Source organism: Aristolochia californica, unplaced genomic scaffold, assembly GCF_029961685.1.
Source record: "Aristolochia californica isolate CCGP_79_NKW_82.1479 unplaced genomic scaffold, dmAriCali1.0.hap1 SCAF_12, whole genome shotgun sequence".
In the NCBI taxonomy this organism is placed as follows: Eukaryota; Viridiplantae; Streptophyta; class Magnoliopsida; order Piperales; family Aristolochiaceae; genus Aristolochia; species Aristolochia californica.
This window is the reverse complement of record NW_027181793.1, coordinates 27798719-27815938: the sequence shown is the minus strand read 5'-3', so window position 1 is coordinate 27815938 and position 17220 is coordinate 27798719. Positions and strand designations below refer to the sequence as shown.

Below are 17220 nucleotides of genomic sequence, written 5' to 3'. Positions count from 1 at the left end.
GAACTGGCCGGCCCTTCACTAATTTTTGTTCAAAAACAGAAAAACGAATAGTTCGAAGAATTTCACAATCGCCTAGCTGAAAGCTTGGGTCTTCTTCTTCCTTTTTCTACTGCATCTCTCGGATTTACATCTTGGTAACAAAACTTCAAAACCATACTAATTTCCAAATACCTTCGCTTCGCAACTACATATTTCGTGACTAAATCTGTTCTTGTCTCCAAGTAGTTTTTACTTTTTTTTCTGATCGCTCTTGGACACATGTAAGGTCAATTCTGGTGAAGAAAATGCCCTTTAAAATAGACTATGTTGCCGTCGATTCAATTTCGACCAAACTTTACATATCAAAACCCAAGTTCATTTGAGAAAGAAGAATGGAATATGAAGCTCTCAATTACCTATTTTATGTTATTAATTTATCCATTGTGTTTAAGGAACAGTTACACTTATATGGAGTCCGGACCCACTTTTCCGTTAGGCATAACCGATGACGTCTTTGAACTATAATAGCAACCTGACCAGTGGTCTCTTGTGTGGGTCCAAACACTAAAATTGAACCTATAATAACATCTCATTTAATTTCGATATAAACCGATTTTTTAAAAGTTTTTTCTAGATAAAATACAAATAACTAAAATTCTTCAATATATATATATACAATTCTCGAGATTTTAAATTTAAAAAACTACTGACAACACATGGTGGGCCCAATTGAATGGGCCCATCGCATTGAGTTTGAAGTCTTGAACCAAATGTTGGTATCTGCATCACTCTAAATAAGAGTCACTTAGTAGTTAAAATCTAAGTAAAAGTGGGAAGAAGTATTTTCATATAATTTGGGTCACTTAATGGCCAAAAACACATACTCACTTGAAAGTTATATTAGATACTACAAATTATTTAACTTATTATTGTTTAAAAAAAAGAAAAAAAAAAAAAGAGGAGGCCTTCGACCGAGAGAGAGGGAGAGAGAGGGAGAAAAGAGAGCGAGAGTATTTGCAACGATCGAGAGCGCAATCCGAATTCAGCACAAGGGAGAGGGCGACGCCGCGATTATACACCTGAGAAGCGGTGTGTGAGTGCGGCAGAGAGCAGAGAGCCGGTGATATAAATATATACCGGTCCCACTGTGCAAGCGCGAAAACATCGAAGACGAAGAAGCCAGCCAGAATCGGAGGTGCAGAGATTGGCTCCAAACTCCCCATTCTTTTTCTCTCGTTAACTATTCCGAGCTCAAGAGGTCAGGCTTTGGCACTTTCTAACGCGAGCTTTTATTTTAATTTCACTATTCAAATTCTCAATCTCTTCCAATACTTCTAAGTCCTTCAACTCCGGTTCGCGCACGATCCCTTCTGTCCCACTAGCTTTGCTTTCTCAAAAGGGCGAATTCTGGAAAAATGGCCGTTTTTTCGAGTCCCTTCGTCGTCCTTATGGGTTTTTGGAGCTCGTGCGGAAGTGGGGTTCTCCTTTAGGGTTTGTGATTTAATAGATCGGAATTCCCTACTGTGAAGTCAAATTTCTTCTACAATTTAGTGTGTAATTGTAGTGGGATCAAAAGACGGGGTTTTATTGGATTCTAGGGTTTTGGCTGGAGAAGATGAGATTCCGAGTTGTCCTGGCATTGTTTGATACCAGAATTGGGAAATTAAGCTTTGAAGGTAGTTTTTTTAACTACCGGCGCTGCAAACCCTAGTCCTGGATTAGGGTTTTGTCTACGGCTTTGGAGATTTTGTGAAGTTTCACTTGAGAATGCGAATCTTACTTTGAAACTGAGAATGCCACCACCGTCGCAGCAAACCTCAAGGATCAACCTTGCGGACCTTAAATCTCAGATAGTGAAGAAGCTTGGTCCGGACAGGGCAAATCGGTATTTTACCTATTTAAATAGATTACTAAATCAGAAGCTCGGCAAAAGTGATTTTGATAAATGGTGCTACTTGACACTTGGGCGGGAAAATCTTCACCTTCACAACCAGTTAATACGCTCAATTTTGAAAAATGCTTGTCATGGAACGGTCCCACCACCACTACCCCAGAAGGATGTCCTGCCATCTGTTGGGAAGAGAGAAGAAGGGTATGCACAAAGCGGATCTGCTGCAGCTATTATATGGTCCAACGGGGATGTACTGCCGCTGTCACCTCGCAAGCTCAGGACTGGATTCCGTGATAGGCGGGTAAAGGATAGGCCCAGTCCCTTGGGTCCCAATGGGAAGATTGATCTGACAGCACATCAATCTATTGGCACGGATGAAACTGTGGGAAAGGTTGGCTTTGAAAATGGGGAAGTAAATCTATGTGATATGGAACGCCCGATGCAGCATCATCAAGGTCTTGCAGAACAGCCGGTGACAGAGCGAGATGCCCTTTTACGTCCCCTGAAAAAACCACGAGTAAAACAAACACTTGCTAATGACCCAGCACATGTACATAGTATGGGCCACCCTGACTTACTCATCATTGAAGACGGAGAAGAGGTGGAGCAGGCCCATGACTCTAACTTCTCTAGAAGTAGAAGCCCCCTCCGAGCTCCTTTGGGAATCCCATTTTGCCCTGCAAGCGTCGGTGGGGCTCGTAGGACATTGCCTATGGCAAGTAGTAGTAATTTTTATAGTTCAGTTGATAGCAGTGAATTGTCTGATACTGAGACATTGAGGAAACGAATGGAACAGATAGCAGGAGCCGAAGGCCTTGATGGGGTTTCATTAGATTGTGCAAATTTGTTGAATAATGGGTTGGACATATATTTGAAACGATTAATCAGGTCATGTGTTGAACTTGTGGGAGCAAGGTCTGGTCATGAACCAATAAAGCACTCGGTCTATAAGCAACTGCCTCTGGGTAAGATTATAAATGGGGCGTGGCCGGGGAACCACATGCACATGCAAAGTAGCTCTGTGCCAATGGAAGGCATTCAAGATGACCGAAACCGTTGCCCAATATCTCTCTTGGACTTTAAAGTGGCAATGGAGCTGAATCCACAGCAGCTTGGGGAAGACTGGCCATTGCTGCTTGAGAAAATTTGTCTACATTCATGTGAGGAATAAAGTTTTAGAAAGTTGGTTTTCTCTAGTTTTTGGTCAGCTGGTGTGGATCCCATCTGGTTCAAAATGCTTGAGGGAAATATTGACACATTAACAAGGCAAGCTTGTTGAACTTTGCCGGGAAGAGAAAAAGAATTATGACTATTGGCTAGAACCTCTGACCATTTGGAGACAAACATGGGAGTTGGAGCAATGAATCTCTGCATGATCCTGCCATCGGGTCCTATGCCAGATCAACACACGCTTTAACAGCAACCAACTGAAAGGGAATTGGGAAAAGGTATCCCTGTTTGGTTGCATTGTTGTATGTTTACCATTCACAAGGGGTGACTCCTGCTATCACTGCAGATAATGCATCTCTGTAAGTTGAAGTTAATTTTGGAGGAAATTTAAGACAGTTTTGCAGCCAGGATACTGTTGTGTAGCTTCGTAAAGGTGACATCATGTAATGGACGCAATGATGCGGTGTATGTACTATCACATGTTAGAATTCCTTGGGTGGTCTTAATAGTTCTCTGTTATGTTAATATGATTCTCCCACTCAGTTTGAGTACTCAGAAATCAAATCTGAAAGCAATTTTATGTAATTTTTATTTTTTTACTTCTCGTGGAAATTTTATGCTCCTGTTTCAGTGCATTGTTAATCTCAAATCTGATGATTCTTTCTGATAGTGTTTTAATGTAATTTATCTGAATTTAGAGGGGATCATCTTCTACCATTTAGCGTTAGATCAAATATATCTTTTTGAATACTGACAAGAGCAGAATTTGTCTGTGTTTTAACCATAATTACAGGAAACTCTTTCTTGGGTTAGGAAGCATGTTTCAGATAGGAAACCTGTTTCAGGGTGGAAAGAAATGCTCTCCTAAATTAGGTCGTTTCACAAACTTCAAGGGAATGTTTCTCAATCTTAAAGGAAACTTTCACTGAAATTATTTGGAAGTTTAATTGAATCTTCATGCAAAACCTCTAGTCATAATATTCTTCAAAGTAAAATGTAGATATTCAAAAATTTAAAGTGTTTGTTTAATCATTTATATCTATGATAGCTAACAAATTATTACGTGTACTTAAAATATTTTATTGGATGTTATCTCTTTAATTCATTTGTGTACATAGGTATGTGAGATCCGTTTCCTTTTTTCTGTAAGTTTCATAAGTTGGTTACTTATTCGTTTCCTTAATCTTTCATAAGAGTTTCTGACAAGGTTCCTCTTTGTTTTTCAATTTTAATCTTCTTATATTGTTTTCCATTTCTACATTTCACATTTCTTATGTTGTTTTTTTTCATTTGTGTACATATATTGTTTTTTGCGCATAGCCCTGATGAAGCAAATGTTAGCTCACTACCAAAAGTTCCCCAAGCTTCCCCTGGAGACACTCCGATTTCTTCTTTATTTCCAGTAGTTCTGTCTAGTTTGTACTGGCTTTATATTTTATTTTTCTATGACACTGCTACTTCGTACGGTCTTTTAAAAAAGTGAGCTCTTGGTAGTAGTTCTCTTAAATTGAGATCTACAGGTGTTTCAGTGTCTCTGTCGGTATTTGTTCATAATGGTTTAGGTTAGCTGTAGAAGGAGCAATGTTTACCTGTTTACCCTACCTCATCCTTGAATGAAAAACTTTATGTGAAGTTCTGTACAAATGTAATTCACGTTGCATCCCCTGTTTTTAGTTGGTAGAATTGACTTATGCAGCAAGTTTTTTTCTGGTTATCTCTTGAGGTAAAATGAGGGCTCTTGCTTTCCATACCAAGTCACTAATTTTACCACGAGACCCTTGACAAACTTCATTCTTGTAGACTTAATGCCATTTTCTCCATTTGCTATATGCTGGTTAGGCAGAAGAAACAAAATCGTGGTGCCTTCTAATGACTGCAATGGAGGAGTTCATTGCTTTTCCGATATCCTTTTCACTGTATTGTTTTCCTGTTCTTTAACTTAAGTATCTATTTTCCCTCAACTACCTCGTGTGCATGCCACATTTGCCATTTTTGGGTTTGGAGTTCTCTGAAGTGGGGATGAGGATAATGGTTTTGTAAATCTTTTTTTCAAATCATTTTTCAGTCAAGCATTGCGATTTCTTCATGATCTGTCAGGACACTATTTTCCAGATTCTCTGATCTCTTGCTAGTGGTTTCTGTATCTCCTGAAAAGTCCAAAATTTGTAATTTCTTTTTGGATCAGAAGAAACTAAAAATTTGTTTTTGTTCAGTGGGAACCTTCCATCCTCCCAATTTAATTTGTACTCATAAATTATCTGATTAAAAAAATTTCTTCATAGCTTTTTATAGAAGTCAATTGATTTCTGAAATATTTGATGGATCCGATAAGCTTGATATGGTAAGGTTGTGAAAATAGTCCATAAATGGGCAGTGTTTAGGGAAGTAAAGGTATTAAACTGTCCTTTTTTTTGGAGTGATTAAAGCTATTCTTCTTGGTATATTAACCTGGAGAATGGATTGGATGCATCTAGCTTACTTAAATCTTCTAGCCTCTCCTTCAGATTGTTGAAAAATCTCTTACATCCTGTTCAAATTTTAAAGAAGCTCATCATCAATGGTTTTATTTTTTGAATTGTGTAACCAATATTTGCAGGACTAGTATTTAGATCGTTATGCATGAAGTTTTCATAAATCTGATAATTGAATTGCTTGTAAAGCCTCATAAGTTTTTTTTTCCCTGAATGGCTTCTGTAAGAATGTTATTTGCAAAGTGCAGATTTCAGTGACCTGCAAAAAGGTGACTGGGACCGTGGACAGATGTTTGAGTATCCAGAGAAGTCCAAATCTCTGAACAACCAAGAACCTGTATGTCTAAAGCTCCTTTCATGTTGAATTTAGATGTGTATATAACTAACAATGGGTAATCCAATCAATTGATCATGCAAGGTTATTTTGAAATTTATTAGATAATTAGTTATGGAAACATTTATTTCTACTTATTTTTTTTTAAATGTCTATTTTTATATAGTTTATTTTTTAAAAGTCTATTTTCTCTTGGCTAATTTATTTGATTTCATGCTCTAAAGTTTCTGTGGGACATGTTTTCTCTAACTATTATTGTATCATTTTTTTATCAATTTGAGACAAAGTGAACAATTGAATCAGAAAATAGTCTGGATCTTTACTGTTCATATCAAATTTAAGTTTCAGTTTAGAAACCCCTGAACAGTTACACCTATTCAGCTATTTGGATATCATCATTCCTACACTTGGTTTTGTCATTATCTGATCTGTGACTGACCCATTTACCACCCAAAGAAAAAGAGAAAAAGAGTTTTGTTAGGAAACCATATCCTTTCTGTGTTTGTAATTTAACATAGGTTGGTAGTAATATCAGGTGTCTTTTGTAGTCTTAGATGCTTTTTGATTTTCATATTGGGATTTAAAGAACAACAAGATCAAGGTTTCAGTCAGGGTTTTCAAGATCATGCCAATTATTCATTTCAGTTTCAATCTTTCACTTTTTTCTTTACAGTAACTTTTACATCTTGTGCTTTCATTCTTTAACATGATTGTCCTATCTACAAGGAATTTAATTAAGTCATCCATCAGATTAGCAACAGTATAGCATTGATGTCCGTTGCTTTAAGTTTGTTGATTAATAAAATCAAGTTTAGTTTGCATTGAAAGTAGGTTCATCTACATTTTGTTCATGGTGAATTCAGTACATTCATTACTTTATTTATTTTTATTTATTTTTGAAATTTTTTCAATAGAATTGCATTTGTTTCTTTTCTATTTCTTATCAATTATGCTGAAGTTCATGGACCTGATTGAAAATTATTAAAGAATTGTGGACCATTGATTGTATTCAGAAATCAGACTGAGCACGATTGGAATTTATGAGCATGGAAACAGCCTGAGTAATGCTCTGTAAAGGTTAACATCTTTTTTGGACATTTTGATTCTCATCTATGTATTTATTCTCAAAGTGCGTTAAATATGTGTGGTGGTGCATAACTGTGTCACGCCCTCAAAACTTCTTCTGGATGTTTCCTCAAACATAAGGATATCTAGTGGCCATGATTTTTGTTTGTTTTTCTTCTATCGTATTACCTGTTGCATGGCCACTAGATTTTATGCATTTTGTCAATGGAGCAACAGAGAAATCCATAGAACAACTTTTATTCGGATGGAATGAAGGGCTGGGCAAACTTCCAAATGCTGAAAAGCAATCACAGCTGCCTACCTCAGCCTGATAGTTCTCTCTTCCACTGGACTATTGTTGTGCTTGTTGAAGACACAAGTAGGCAAGCACAAATTAGCATATTTTTTGCTGATTATCCAGAATGGGAATATGTATTCCAGGAACCACATATTCTTAACTATTTTCTTACTGATTAATGTCACTGCTGTTACATTTCAAGGATGTAGTATTAACTTTATTGTGTACTTTTTATTGTTTTTAATTTTCTTATAGTCTGTTCAATTTGAAATAAATAGGGTTCCATCACATGTCCGTTAATGTTGGGCACATCATTTAGGGTTTCCATTGAAACATATTGCTGCCTAGTTGCATTAAATGAGATTTGCTTAAACTTTTCATCTTTCATTTCTTTGCCATAATACCAATAAATTGACATTACATTTCATCAAAGATGATTCAATGGAATATGGTTTGATCTAATTCTTGGAAGTGAACACGTTCTGTTTCTTATGTTTATGCAAAAGTTATTTGAATCTATTTCTTGCTTGGGAGTGCTGCAACCCTTTCACATGATGATTGTGGCATTGGACTTCCAACATGGTTACCACAAATTTATGACAGGTATAGAAGCAAATATAACAACGGTTCTTTTTTCTGAAGAAAAATTATCAATGATTCCTACCTCTAAAATGTTGATTCCTTATCAAGTCTTCTCCGTTTTTTATGTTTCCCTTGATCAATAGGGTTCTCAATGTGGAGGTTTTGGGGTTTTCCCGTCTGTGAGGGATCATCAGATGGCAATGAAGGGACATTCCGCCGCATCAGCTGGACAAGGTAAAGAATTGTAAAGTGATTCCATTCATTTACCAAGTTAACGTGTATTTGAGGCCACCCTTATGTACATTCCATTGATCCTTATCGATTGTAATTGTTAATGACTCTAGCTCTACTGAGCTCATAAACCTTGACAGTTAACTTTCCTGTGTCAACAAGCTTTCATACCTTGTGCAATATAAATGTTCATACTAGTACCAAATAATCTCTTCTTCTGTATTTTTTTGGCTTTAAAGGGTACCATTTCCAATGGCCAAATGCATGAAATTGCAGTTTGTCGAAGAAGTTTCTGAAAGGTACTGCTAAAGAATTTATTTATCTTTTGGTTAACTGAGAGTTGTGCATGAAGGCTGATTATTTGCTTTAGCTTGGGGAATCTGCTAGCCCTAATCACATTCTTTTGAGTACTGGAGACCAGTGGGCATTGATCCCAATTCACACAGTCAATGGGTGCTAAAAATATTCTTGAAAAGAGTATGTAAATATTTTTGAGGGGAGGGATCTACTACGTAGGAGAGTGAGAATCCCCAACCCAAATAATGAACGCTCGCTCATTTAGTTGGAACCCCCAAACCTAAAAAGTGGGCTCACAGTAAAAAGGTGGACCATTCTGGTGCATTTGGATCTCATGAGTCTGATCTTGCTCCGACAGTCTCAGATCCATTATCAGGTACCTAATTCTGGCCGCCTAATGGAACTCCATAATTACCATTCGAGCTCAAATTGGAACTGCAGCATATGGGAGCTGACCTCCGAAAACTGCTATCTGCCCCTCTCGCGTGTATACGCTACCACATCAGATAACTCGTGTCATCGGCACACCAGGAACAAGAAATCTTTCCTACTCGTCTCCATTGTTGTAAATGTTTAGTCCCTTCGATGTTACTGTTTTCTGTCTATTCTTTTTTATCTTCCTCAATCCTTTTTGCTTCTCAACGTTTTCGATGACAAGCCGTACATTTCCAGAGGAAAAAAAAAAGAACAAAAAACCATATGGGCTAAATCTTGCTCTTCCAAACAAGACAATTCTAGATAAAGATACGATACCAAATGGCAGGTTTTGTTCGCCAGGATCAGTACCACTGAGGAAATCATAGAAACTTGAATTAACAATAAAAGAAAGGACCTTCATGACCTTTCCGCAGGAACAGGAGGAGAAAATGGTCTTCTTATCTTCATTCCATATTCCGGGCAGCCAATTAAGGCCAAAAAAAATTTATTAGTCATGTTCGTTTCTCCCACTGCAACTCGGGAGAGATTCGACCACTCTCTCGTAAAATTTCCACTAAAATTTTCCATTTGACTGGCGTTTGCTGACATGTGTAATGTGCTTCCAGTTGTGCGCTACATACAAGTTTCTTATGTCTGTGGGTTTATTTTGACGAGATGATGAAAATATAGTAATAGATATATACACAAATAAGGCAGAACCAAGCGAGCCACCAAACTATGCACAGAAATGTAAAGAAATTGCTGGATACCACAGGTCTTTAAAACTAAGAAGAGGAAGAAGCTGAGGCCTTGCAGATGGGGCACCAATTCTTCAGTCTAAGCCACTGATGGATGCAGTTCATATGATACCCATGTTCGCACCTCAATTTTCCAATCTCATCTCCTTCTTCATAATCTTCCTGTAAAGAGAATGGAATCCAAGTTCAACATTGAGCACTATGTGTGAGAAGGTCATAAAAATGCATGAACAAGTTGAACAGAGAAGCATATGCAAGATGATATTACGAAAGATGATATCAGTCTCTCCAGTTTAACATTAAGTAAATTCTTTTGTCAACTGAGAGTCAGTTAGGGTAAGATATCACCGAACTATGAGCAAAGATAGCATATTACTCCCAATACAGGAAAGAAACGTTAGATGCACCCTCACAAATAATGCAACTTATATCTTCTGAAAAGAGGCTTAATCACTCGATGTGCTTCAACAACTTTAACAGCTACAATTTCCTTCTTATTGTGAAAAATCCACGAGTTGAAGTAGCCAATAAATTAAATGATTCAGCAAGAGAGAGGTCTTTGATCGAACACAGATGGAAAGGCTCAAGTAAAAGAGATTAGTTCCTTCTAGCTAATCTATTAACTGATTCTTAATTGAAGAAACTGAAAGAGTAACATCCGAGGATGTCACCTTTGTATCCTACTGTTTGCTCAATAAAATTATAGTTAATTACTTCAACACTGGTGCCATTTGAAAACAGTATGAAGTTCCACAGATTCACAGCCTGCAAAAAACTCCTATTGAAACATTCTTTGGGTAACCTAAGTTTTGCCAAAACTGAGATGGCTGTTTGTTAAACCAGGCTAAACACCTATTGAACATTTTAGGAGGAAAAGCAAAAATCTAGGGAATCAGTTGGAACTAGGAATAAATTTAATACCTTGCAAGTTCGGATCAAGAAACACAATCACGAAAAATACTGAACTGCCAAATGGAAGAAACAACAATGCAAGGTAATACATATGAACTCCAATGAAAAGGACCTGGCAAGAAATAAGTTTTAAAATTCAAAGTAAAATAAAATTTTGTTCTGTTCTTTTACAGATAGTGCCTCATGTGTGAATATGATTTTTACGAGGGAAAATCAAACTTCTCAGATAGTGCCACATTTGTGCATATGGTTTTTATGATGGAAAATCAGACTTCTCATAGGTGAATGCTTCATTTTCTGTAGGGTCATCCACAAAATTATACATACAGTGTGAACATCGGGAATCATTCATTATTTATATGGCCCCCAACAAAATTGTAAGTACAGCATGAAGATAGCAGATCATATGCTTAGATAGTTCTTTGTCATATACAAGCCTGCACGGTGCAGCCTAGTGATCCAGCCCAGTGAAGTCTGTCTTTTTCCATTTTCTATTTTTAGAGTCCTATAAGCCTAAATTGTGAAAACCCCAGTTGGAAGGTTTCCCAAAATCAGGAACAGAGCAGAAAGGTAATTTTTTGGCCAAGTTTAGGATCCAATTCGACACATAATTTGCTTTTGGAATACTTTCCCTAAGTTTTAATATCTGATAGTGGTCAAACATTCTGTGTAAGAGAGGATGTCAATTAAATAAGGCATGAACTATATTTTACTGAAGATATCAATCTTAAGAAGTTCTCCAGTGGCCTCTAAGCAATTAGAACATATAAGTACCTGACAAATACTGCATTTGACATCATCATCAATATCACCAAACATCCCTCCAACCGGAGCAACAACCTCATAAAAGCATCTCTTAAGACAATTAGACAATTCTTCCTCAGAAAGAGCTGTGGTAACAGTACCCATCTGTTCCTCTAGAGCTAACAATTCCTGTTACGTACAAATATAGTTGTCAGATTTGTTAGGAGTCTCAGAAAAAAAAAAAACCTTGTGCTATAGTAATCAACTTGATCCACAGCTCAAACCTCATATGACATATTGTCAATATCCAGTCTCATCTCTCTATGCTGATCATGAAAACCAAGACCTCCCAGCAGAAAATTTGTCTCTAAGACCAATAATTGCTAGACGAAAAGAAAAGGAAAAGAAAAAAATAAGTTACATGTCAAAGCAGTAAAATAAAAAAGAAACCCAATATCTCACAGATCAACAACCTCATGTGTTAACTCCTCATCCTGTTCAATCCACTCCAGAGCCAGTAATACCTATAAGTAGAATAGATCTCAGTTCAGCACAACCACTAAGAAACCAAACAACTTAACGGATGAAGTTCTAGCAATCTGTAAACAACAAAACTGACAACAAACAAATAAAGAGCTGAATTCCTTCACCTCAGCAATTCCATCCACGTTAAAGCGTCGAAAGCCATCTCGATTTAAAGAAAGACCATGCACTGTCCAACTGTTATCTTCAGGATGAACTACAGGTCTAGAGCGCGAATCGTTGTTCAACCCAAGTTGCCGAAAATGCAAACTCTGGTTACTGGAAGGTAGTTCCGATGTAAATGACCCTGTTGAGCTGCTGGCAGTTGATTCAATAATTATGTTTTGTGTTTCTGGAGAACGTGATATCAGAGCTGCTTCAGGTTGTGAAGAACTGCTGTTAGGCATATGTTCAGACGACTGCATCCTGGTACTGCCACCTATTATTCTCCGGGTTCTTACAGAGGCAGGAGTATTATAACTCCCCAGCGGCCGATTTCTAGCCCTCTCTATAGCCTGTTGAGCTAATGAACGCTCAGGATAGGATTGACTTGAGCCTGCGACTGAAGTTCTATGAAGGATTGAGCTTCCCCTAGAGGGAGGTCCACTAGTGCTTTTCCCTCTTGTAGAAGTGCTCCCAGTATCAGGTGGGCTCCTCTTTTTCGTCAAATCTATCCTTCTGTTACGATTGGAATCTGACGAGGAACATCCTGAAGGGAGCACATCAGATATAGATGAGAAACTGAAATTTCTGAGACCATATCTATGAGAGCCAACAGCCTGACCCTGAGAGGAAGAACTTGCAGCTGGACTGGTACTTTTATATGACAAATTACGTCGAAGCATGGGAGCTACCTGAATATCTTGATTTGATCCTGATGATTGATGAGTTTGTTTTCTAGACCTCATATTTGATGTAGTAATGGAACTTCCAACTTCTTGTGTTGTAGTATCAACAACAAGGCCATTCAGTCCTGATGATTCCCCACAAGTGGCATTAGGCTGCCCTGTTTGAATGCCTACATGATTTAGGGAACTTCCAGAAACTTCAGTTTCTGTTTCAGCATGTGCTCTAGTGCTACTACCAAGAAAAAGTTCTTTCCTGCGATTTTGTTGAATCTTTTTCACGCTATGTACACCTGGTGAAGATTTAGATGAGCTTCCAGGTAAGGACTTGCTACTTGATGAACGGAAAGAAGACTTCAAAGATTTGCCTCTCTCTGGATTATTGACTTCGATGTCCTTTGTTGAGTTAATTTTACTGCTACGCCCCAGCTGATTACAATACTGGGCGTTTCTGTTCATCTTCTGAGAATCTCTGAGAGCAAGAGCACTTTCGTTTCTGGCTAACCCAAGCCCCTCACAAATTCTTTTACCTCCATAGTCATCCATGTGATAAACTTCTATTTGGGATTATACCATGAATAGCTGTTTATTTCTGCAACAAAAACAAGTAAATCCTTTGGTCACCCACTTCAAGGCATGTTACAAGCTGTCTTTCACAACCAGTGTGAAAGTAGCAGACTAAAAGAAAAATGACAAGACTAAAGCACATTAATCAACAGATAAGTAGAAAATTACAGCTCAAAGGCAGTGAACATGGCGATGAGATAGGAAAATAGATGTTTGAGTTAGTCAAAACTTAGTTCACACATCATTGAAGTCCCAAATTAGAAAGGCAGACAAGCATTATCTTCACTTCAAATTTTAGCTGTCACTTGCAGTTTAAATGAACACTTTAGTATGCAACATTCCTATGGTGTGTCATTAACATAACAACGAAATGAAATCACACCCTAGCAAAATAAATCAGGAAAAGGTCATGGAAGATAACAACCAGAATCAGTATACTAACATCAACAACATAATAGTCCTACACCAACTATGTAACAGATAACTGCATGGATCTTCCATCAAACATCATTTGCTACTCCATACTGTATCACGATAGGGCTTTTCCTCACTGCTTACTCATCTATCAACTAACACTGAAAAGGCCTTACAAAAATCCAATTGATGTATTACCATATACGATTTTAGCACTTACAAAACAAATACAACTCTATTTAGTTACTATCATAAATGCATCCCAAAAGAAGGATCTAAAATAATTAGTAAATCAACATATTCTTATCATTGGAAAATGAATCACGTAAAAACAGGCGTTCCAAACAAAAAAATTACATGTTGGCTCATTGAAACTCATTTCCCCTAATGTTGAAATTGACATGCAGAAGCATATCAATAAATTAGACATGTTTCAGTCCATTACGACAAAATAACAGGTGACTCAGCATCAACACATAGATAAACTACCATCCAAAGCAGTTCACACAACCTTATAATCCAGTAATTGCATGGAGTGTTTGATTAAGCACAACAACTCAGCCTCAACACCAAATTGATAAAATATCCAGATATTTCAACTAGCTTGCACCCTATATGCAGGTCATTTTAACTTATATAAGAGATAAGCAAATAACACAAAAAAGACAAAAAAATATCTAAAAAAGGAACGGTTTGATTGGTAGTCTATCCCATTAGACAAATATAATATGCAAGGTACAAATACAATATACACAATCTTTAAAAAGAGAGAAGACACCACGACCAACAGCTAGCTAGTTGGAGAAATCGCTAGATACTAGATATAAGCATAGATATAATTTTCGTTTTTTCTTCCAAAGATATAAACTTGTTAGAAACAAACTATTTGATGTGATTTTTTATTTTTTTAGACCTTTTTTGAGTAGATATCACACGACTATCCAAGGGAGACGCTATCACCTTTCAGATAAATTACTTCTTACTTAAAAGCCAACAAAAATTATCCCTATATATTCTGAACGTATAAATAAAAAAATGCAAGCCTCTGATTATTTCACCTTCCAGCTGATTGAATCACAAAGATATTGGAAAACGTATCTTTTCAATCATCAAGAACAGCAACAAGCATTCAGGGTGCAAAATAACAAAACACTGAGCTTTTAGTTCGGATTCATGTATGAATTGAATAGAAACCATGCCAGAATTCCACGAAAACTGATATGAGTGGATGATTCATCGAACAGCCAAACCAGCCAAATAGCACAAGCTTCTAGGTAACAATAAAAAATGAATAAAACAAAATCAGGTCTAACACCGAAAGTAAATAACAGAAACCAATAACTTTAGTACCGTGTATGGCAGAGGAGTCTCTCCAAATCACCTCCAAACAGAAAAGCCGTTATCCACCAATCGGAAAAAGTAAAGACCCCGAATAACCTTTCATCTAAAAAGAGGTGTTCCTATTTTTGGCTTCCTTTAAGCTATTCCCGAAATTCCGGCGGGTTTTAAAGCTCCAAAACACCGACGATTACTAACCTCTCTCGCCTCCGATTTCACAAAAAAAAAAGCTATGAAACGCATTTCTTGACAGTCGATGCAGAAAAAGATTAGCAGCCCCAAACAGATTGTCGCTTCGTATTACCCCCTTTTTTTATTTCCAAATATGAGAATTCATCTTCACTTTGAAAGAAATAGAATCATTCTCATGCCTGAACAAGAGAGTGTTTTCTGCACGCCTCAGGAAGGAGTACACACAAAAACGTGGCTTCATGATCCAAGTCTATGAAGCCGTTCCCACCAGATTTGACGAGTTAACGTGGAGTCCGTCGCCCATCAGCAACTAATCTTGACCGTGTAATTAATCAAAAAACAAAGAAACTAACGGTTAGGCGCATTTTCCTCGAGCAAGCAGCGGGGCCCCCGCTTTCGTTGGACCGCACACACGAGCAGAGCCCTTGCCGTCTACTGAATTTTCTCTGTTTTTAATTTCTTTGACTCCAAAAAGTAAAAGCTAAATGTTTCTGCTCTTTTAGAAAGAAAAAGAAATCAGAGATTAAAAAAGAAAAAAAGGGTTAAAATAAATAAATTCTACTTTTATTTCGCAGCTGAGCGACTTTTCTTCTCCGTTCAGCCTGGAACTCCAAACAATATACCAACGAATCTGCAGCTTGTCTCAGTCAAAACTCTGTGAAAAAAATCCGGAATCTCTGCATCCTTACAGCCGAAATACGAAAACTAAACCCAAATTCACCGACGATTCTGTGGTAAGAATAAGATACCTCCCTAAGTCTACTACCTTCTTCTTTCCTTTTCAGCTACTCAGTTCTCGATCTTCCTCCATTTATCGCTTCCGGAAACCTCACTTCACCGCTTTCCAACGCCTCCGATAACTTCACTCGCAAGCAAGCTTTCTCTCAGCTTCTCCCCCGCACCGATTTACAAGGAATACAGAATGTCTGGTTTCGAAATCTTCCGGTAAAAGCCGCGTTTTAGAGAGAGTCAGAAATTCCGAAACCCAATGAGAGAGAGAGAGAGAGAGATCCCGGTGAGATCTCGCTCAGATGAATTCACGTTTTTCTCATTTTTATAAAATCCGATCCTCGTTTCTCATTTTTATACGTCAGTCACATTAACAGCCTCAGCGTCAGCGAGCCCATGTTTAGGAAATAAAACTACATGTTAGGGTCAAATGGGTAAATCAAACCACATATAGTGGGTGATGCCATGAAAGCGACACATATCCCAAAAAAGGGTAGATATATCATTTATTTACGAGAAAAAAATCGAGGATTAAGCGCTCTGATTAATGATGATGGTCTATTGGTAAGTGGATTAGGACGAGTAATTTGAAGTCAGTTTCATGAAATCAATACCCGCTTTTTTCTTTTGCTATAAATAATTTTAAATAATGAGCGATGATTGAGTTTATATAATAAATTATGAAAAATGAGAACAGAAATGGACGGTTGAGATGTCCCCACGAGCCATAGGATTGTGGAGACATCCCTTTCGGGGTTGGTTAAGAACAAATCGGATCGGTCTTAAAGCCGGGTTGTGTACGTGGGTGTGGTATCAGTATCTAAGACTTTAAAGAGGCTTTTTCATGAATCCATTATTTGATTAATGAAGAAGCCGAAGTGGGTTCGAAGTGAAAAACAAGCAAAAAGGCCACCAAGAAACACATAAAAGCCAGTCATTATTTGGACCACAAGTGAATAATATACTCAGCTTCCTTCTCCTTGTCCATTGATTCTAATAAATATATGTGACTTGCCTAACATTCAACCTTAAACAATACATACATGTGACTTGCTCAACCTAAACCATGCACGCCATTTCTTGTCTGCTTCCTCCAATTATTTATTGATAAGAACAAAAGAGAAGGAGTTCTCAATTTCTTATCCCAAATCTTATCGTGCTTTTGCAATTTGGCTACATTTTTTAGATTCATATATTCTCCCCCATTATCTAAATAGAATGTGATAATTTTTCACAATAGTTACTCAGAAAAACGACATCGTCATATTGTTAAAACTGGGTAAGATAAGATAATCTCTAATCTCTTTAGATACCATGCCCGATGTTGCCACGAATTGTCTCTGTTCGAATGCTTACTCGCCTGCAACTCACCCAGTCAAGACCCGGTACAATTTGGACACACTCTATACAATTGGGTATTTTGAAAAGACTATTGAGAATCTCACTGCCATGAAATGGTCCCAA

At 37.5% G+C, this 17220-nt stretch overlaps 2 protein-coding genes across 7 annotated transcripts; one reads left to right on the top strand and one right to left on the bottom strand.

Moving 5' to 3' along the window:
• Positions 1–834: 834 nt before the first annotated feature.
• LOC137946144 (uncharacterized) lies at positions 835–3641 on the top strand. The gene has a single exon (XM_068792344.1). It carries the CDS (start codon positions 1773–1775, stop codon positions 3039–3041), a length of 1269 nt encoding a protein of 422 aa, XP_068648445.1. The 5' UTR covers positions 835–1772; the 3' UTR covers positions 3042–3641.
• Positions 3642–9196: 5555 nt separating this feature from the next.
• LOC137946325 (E3 ubiquitin-protein ligase MBR1-like) lies at positions 9197–16069 on the bottom strand. Of its 6 annotated transcripts, none has more exons than XM_068792569.1 (7): positions 15590–16069; positions 14848–15492; positions 11800–13108; positions 11623–11673; positions 11434–11532; positions 11180–11338; positions 9197–9655 (listed from the first exon to the last, which is right to left on the bottom strand). In XM_068792569.1, the coding sequence occupies exons 3-7, from the start codon at positions 13060–13062 to the stop codon at positions 9521–9523; spliced, it is 1707 nt and encodes a 568-aa protein (XP_068648670.1). In that variant the 5' UTR covers positions 13063–13108; positions 14848–15492; positions 15590–16069; the 3' UTR covers positions 9197–9520. The 6 variants fall into 6 exon arrangements, with proteins under 6 accessions (XP_068648670.1, XP_068648671.1, XP_068648672.1 ...); XM_068792570.1 differs by having other exon boundaries at positions 14848–15682; positions 15777–16069; XM_068792571.1 differs by having other exon boundaries at positions 14848–15682; positions 15794–16069.
• Positions 16070–17220: the final 1151 nt, after the last annotated feature.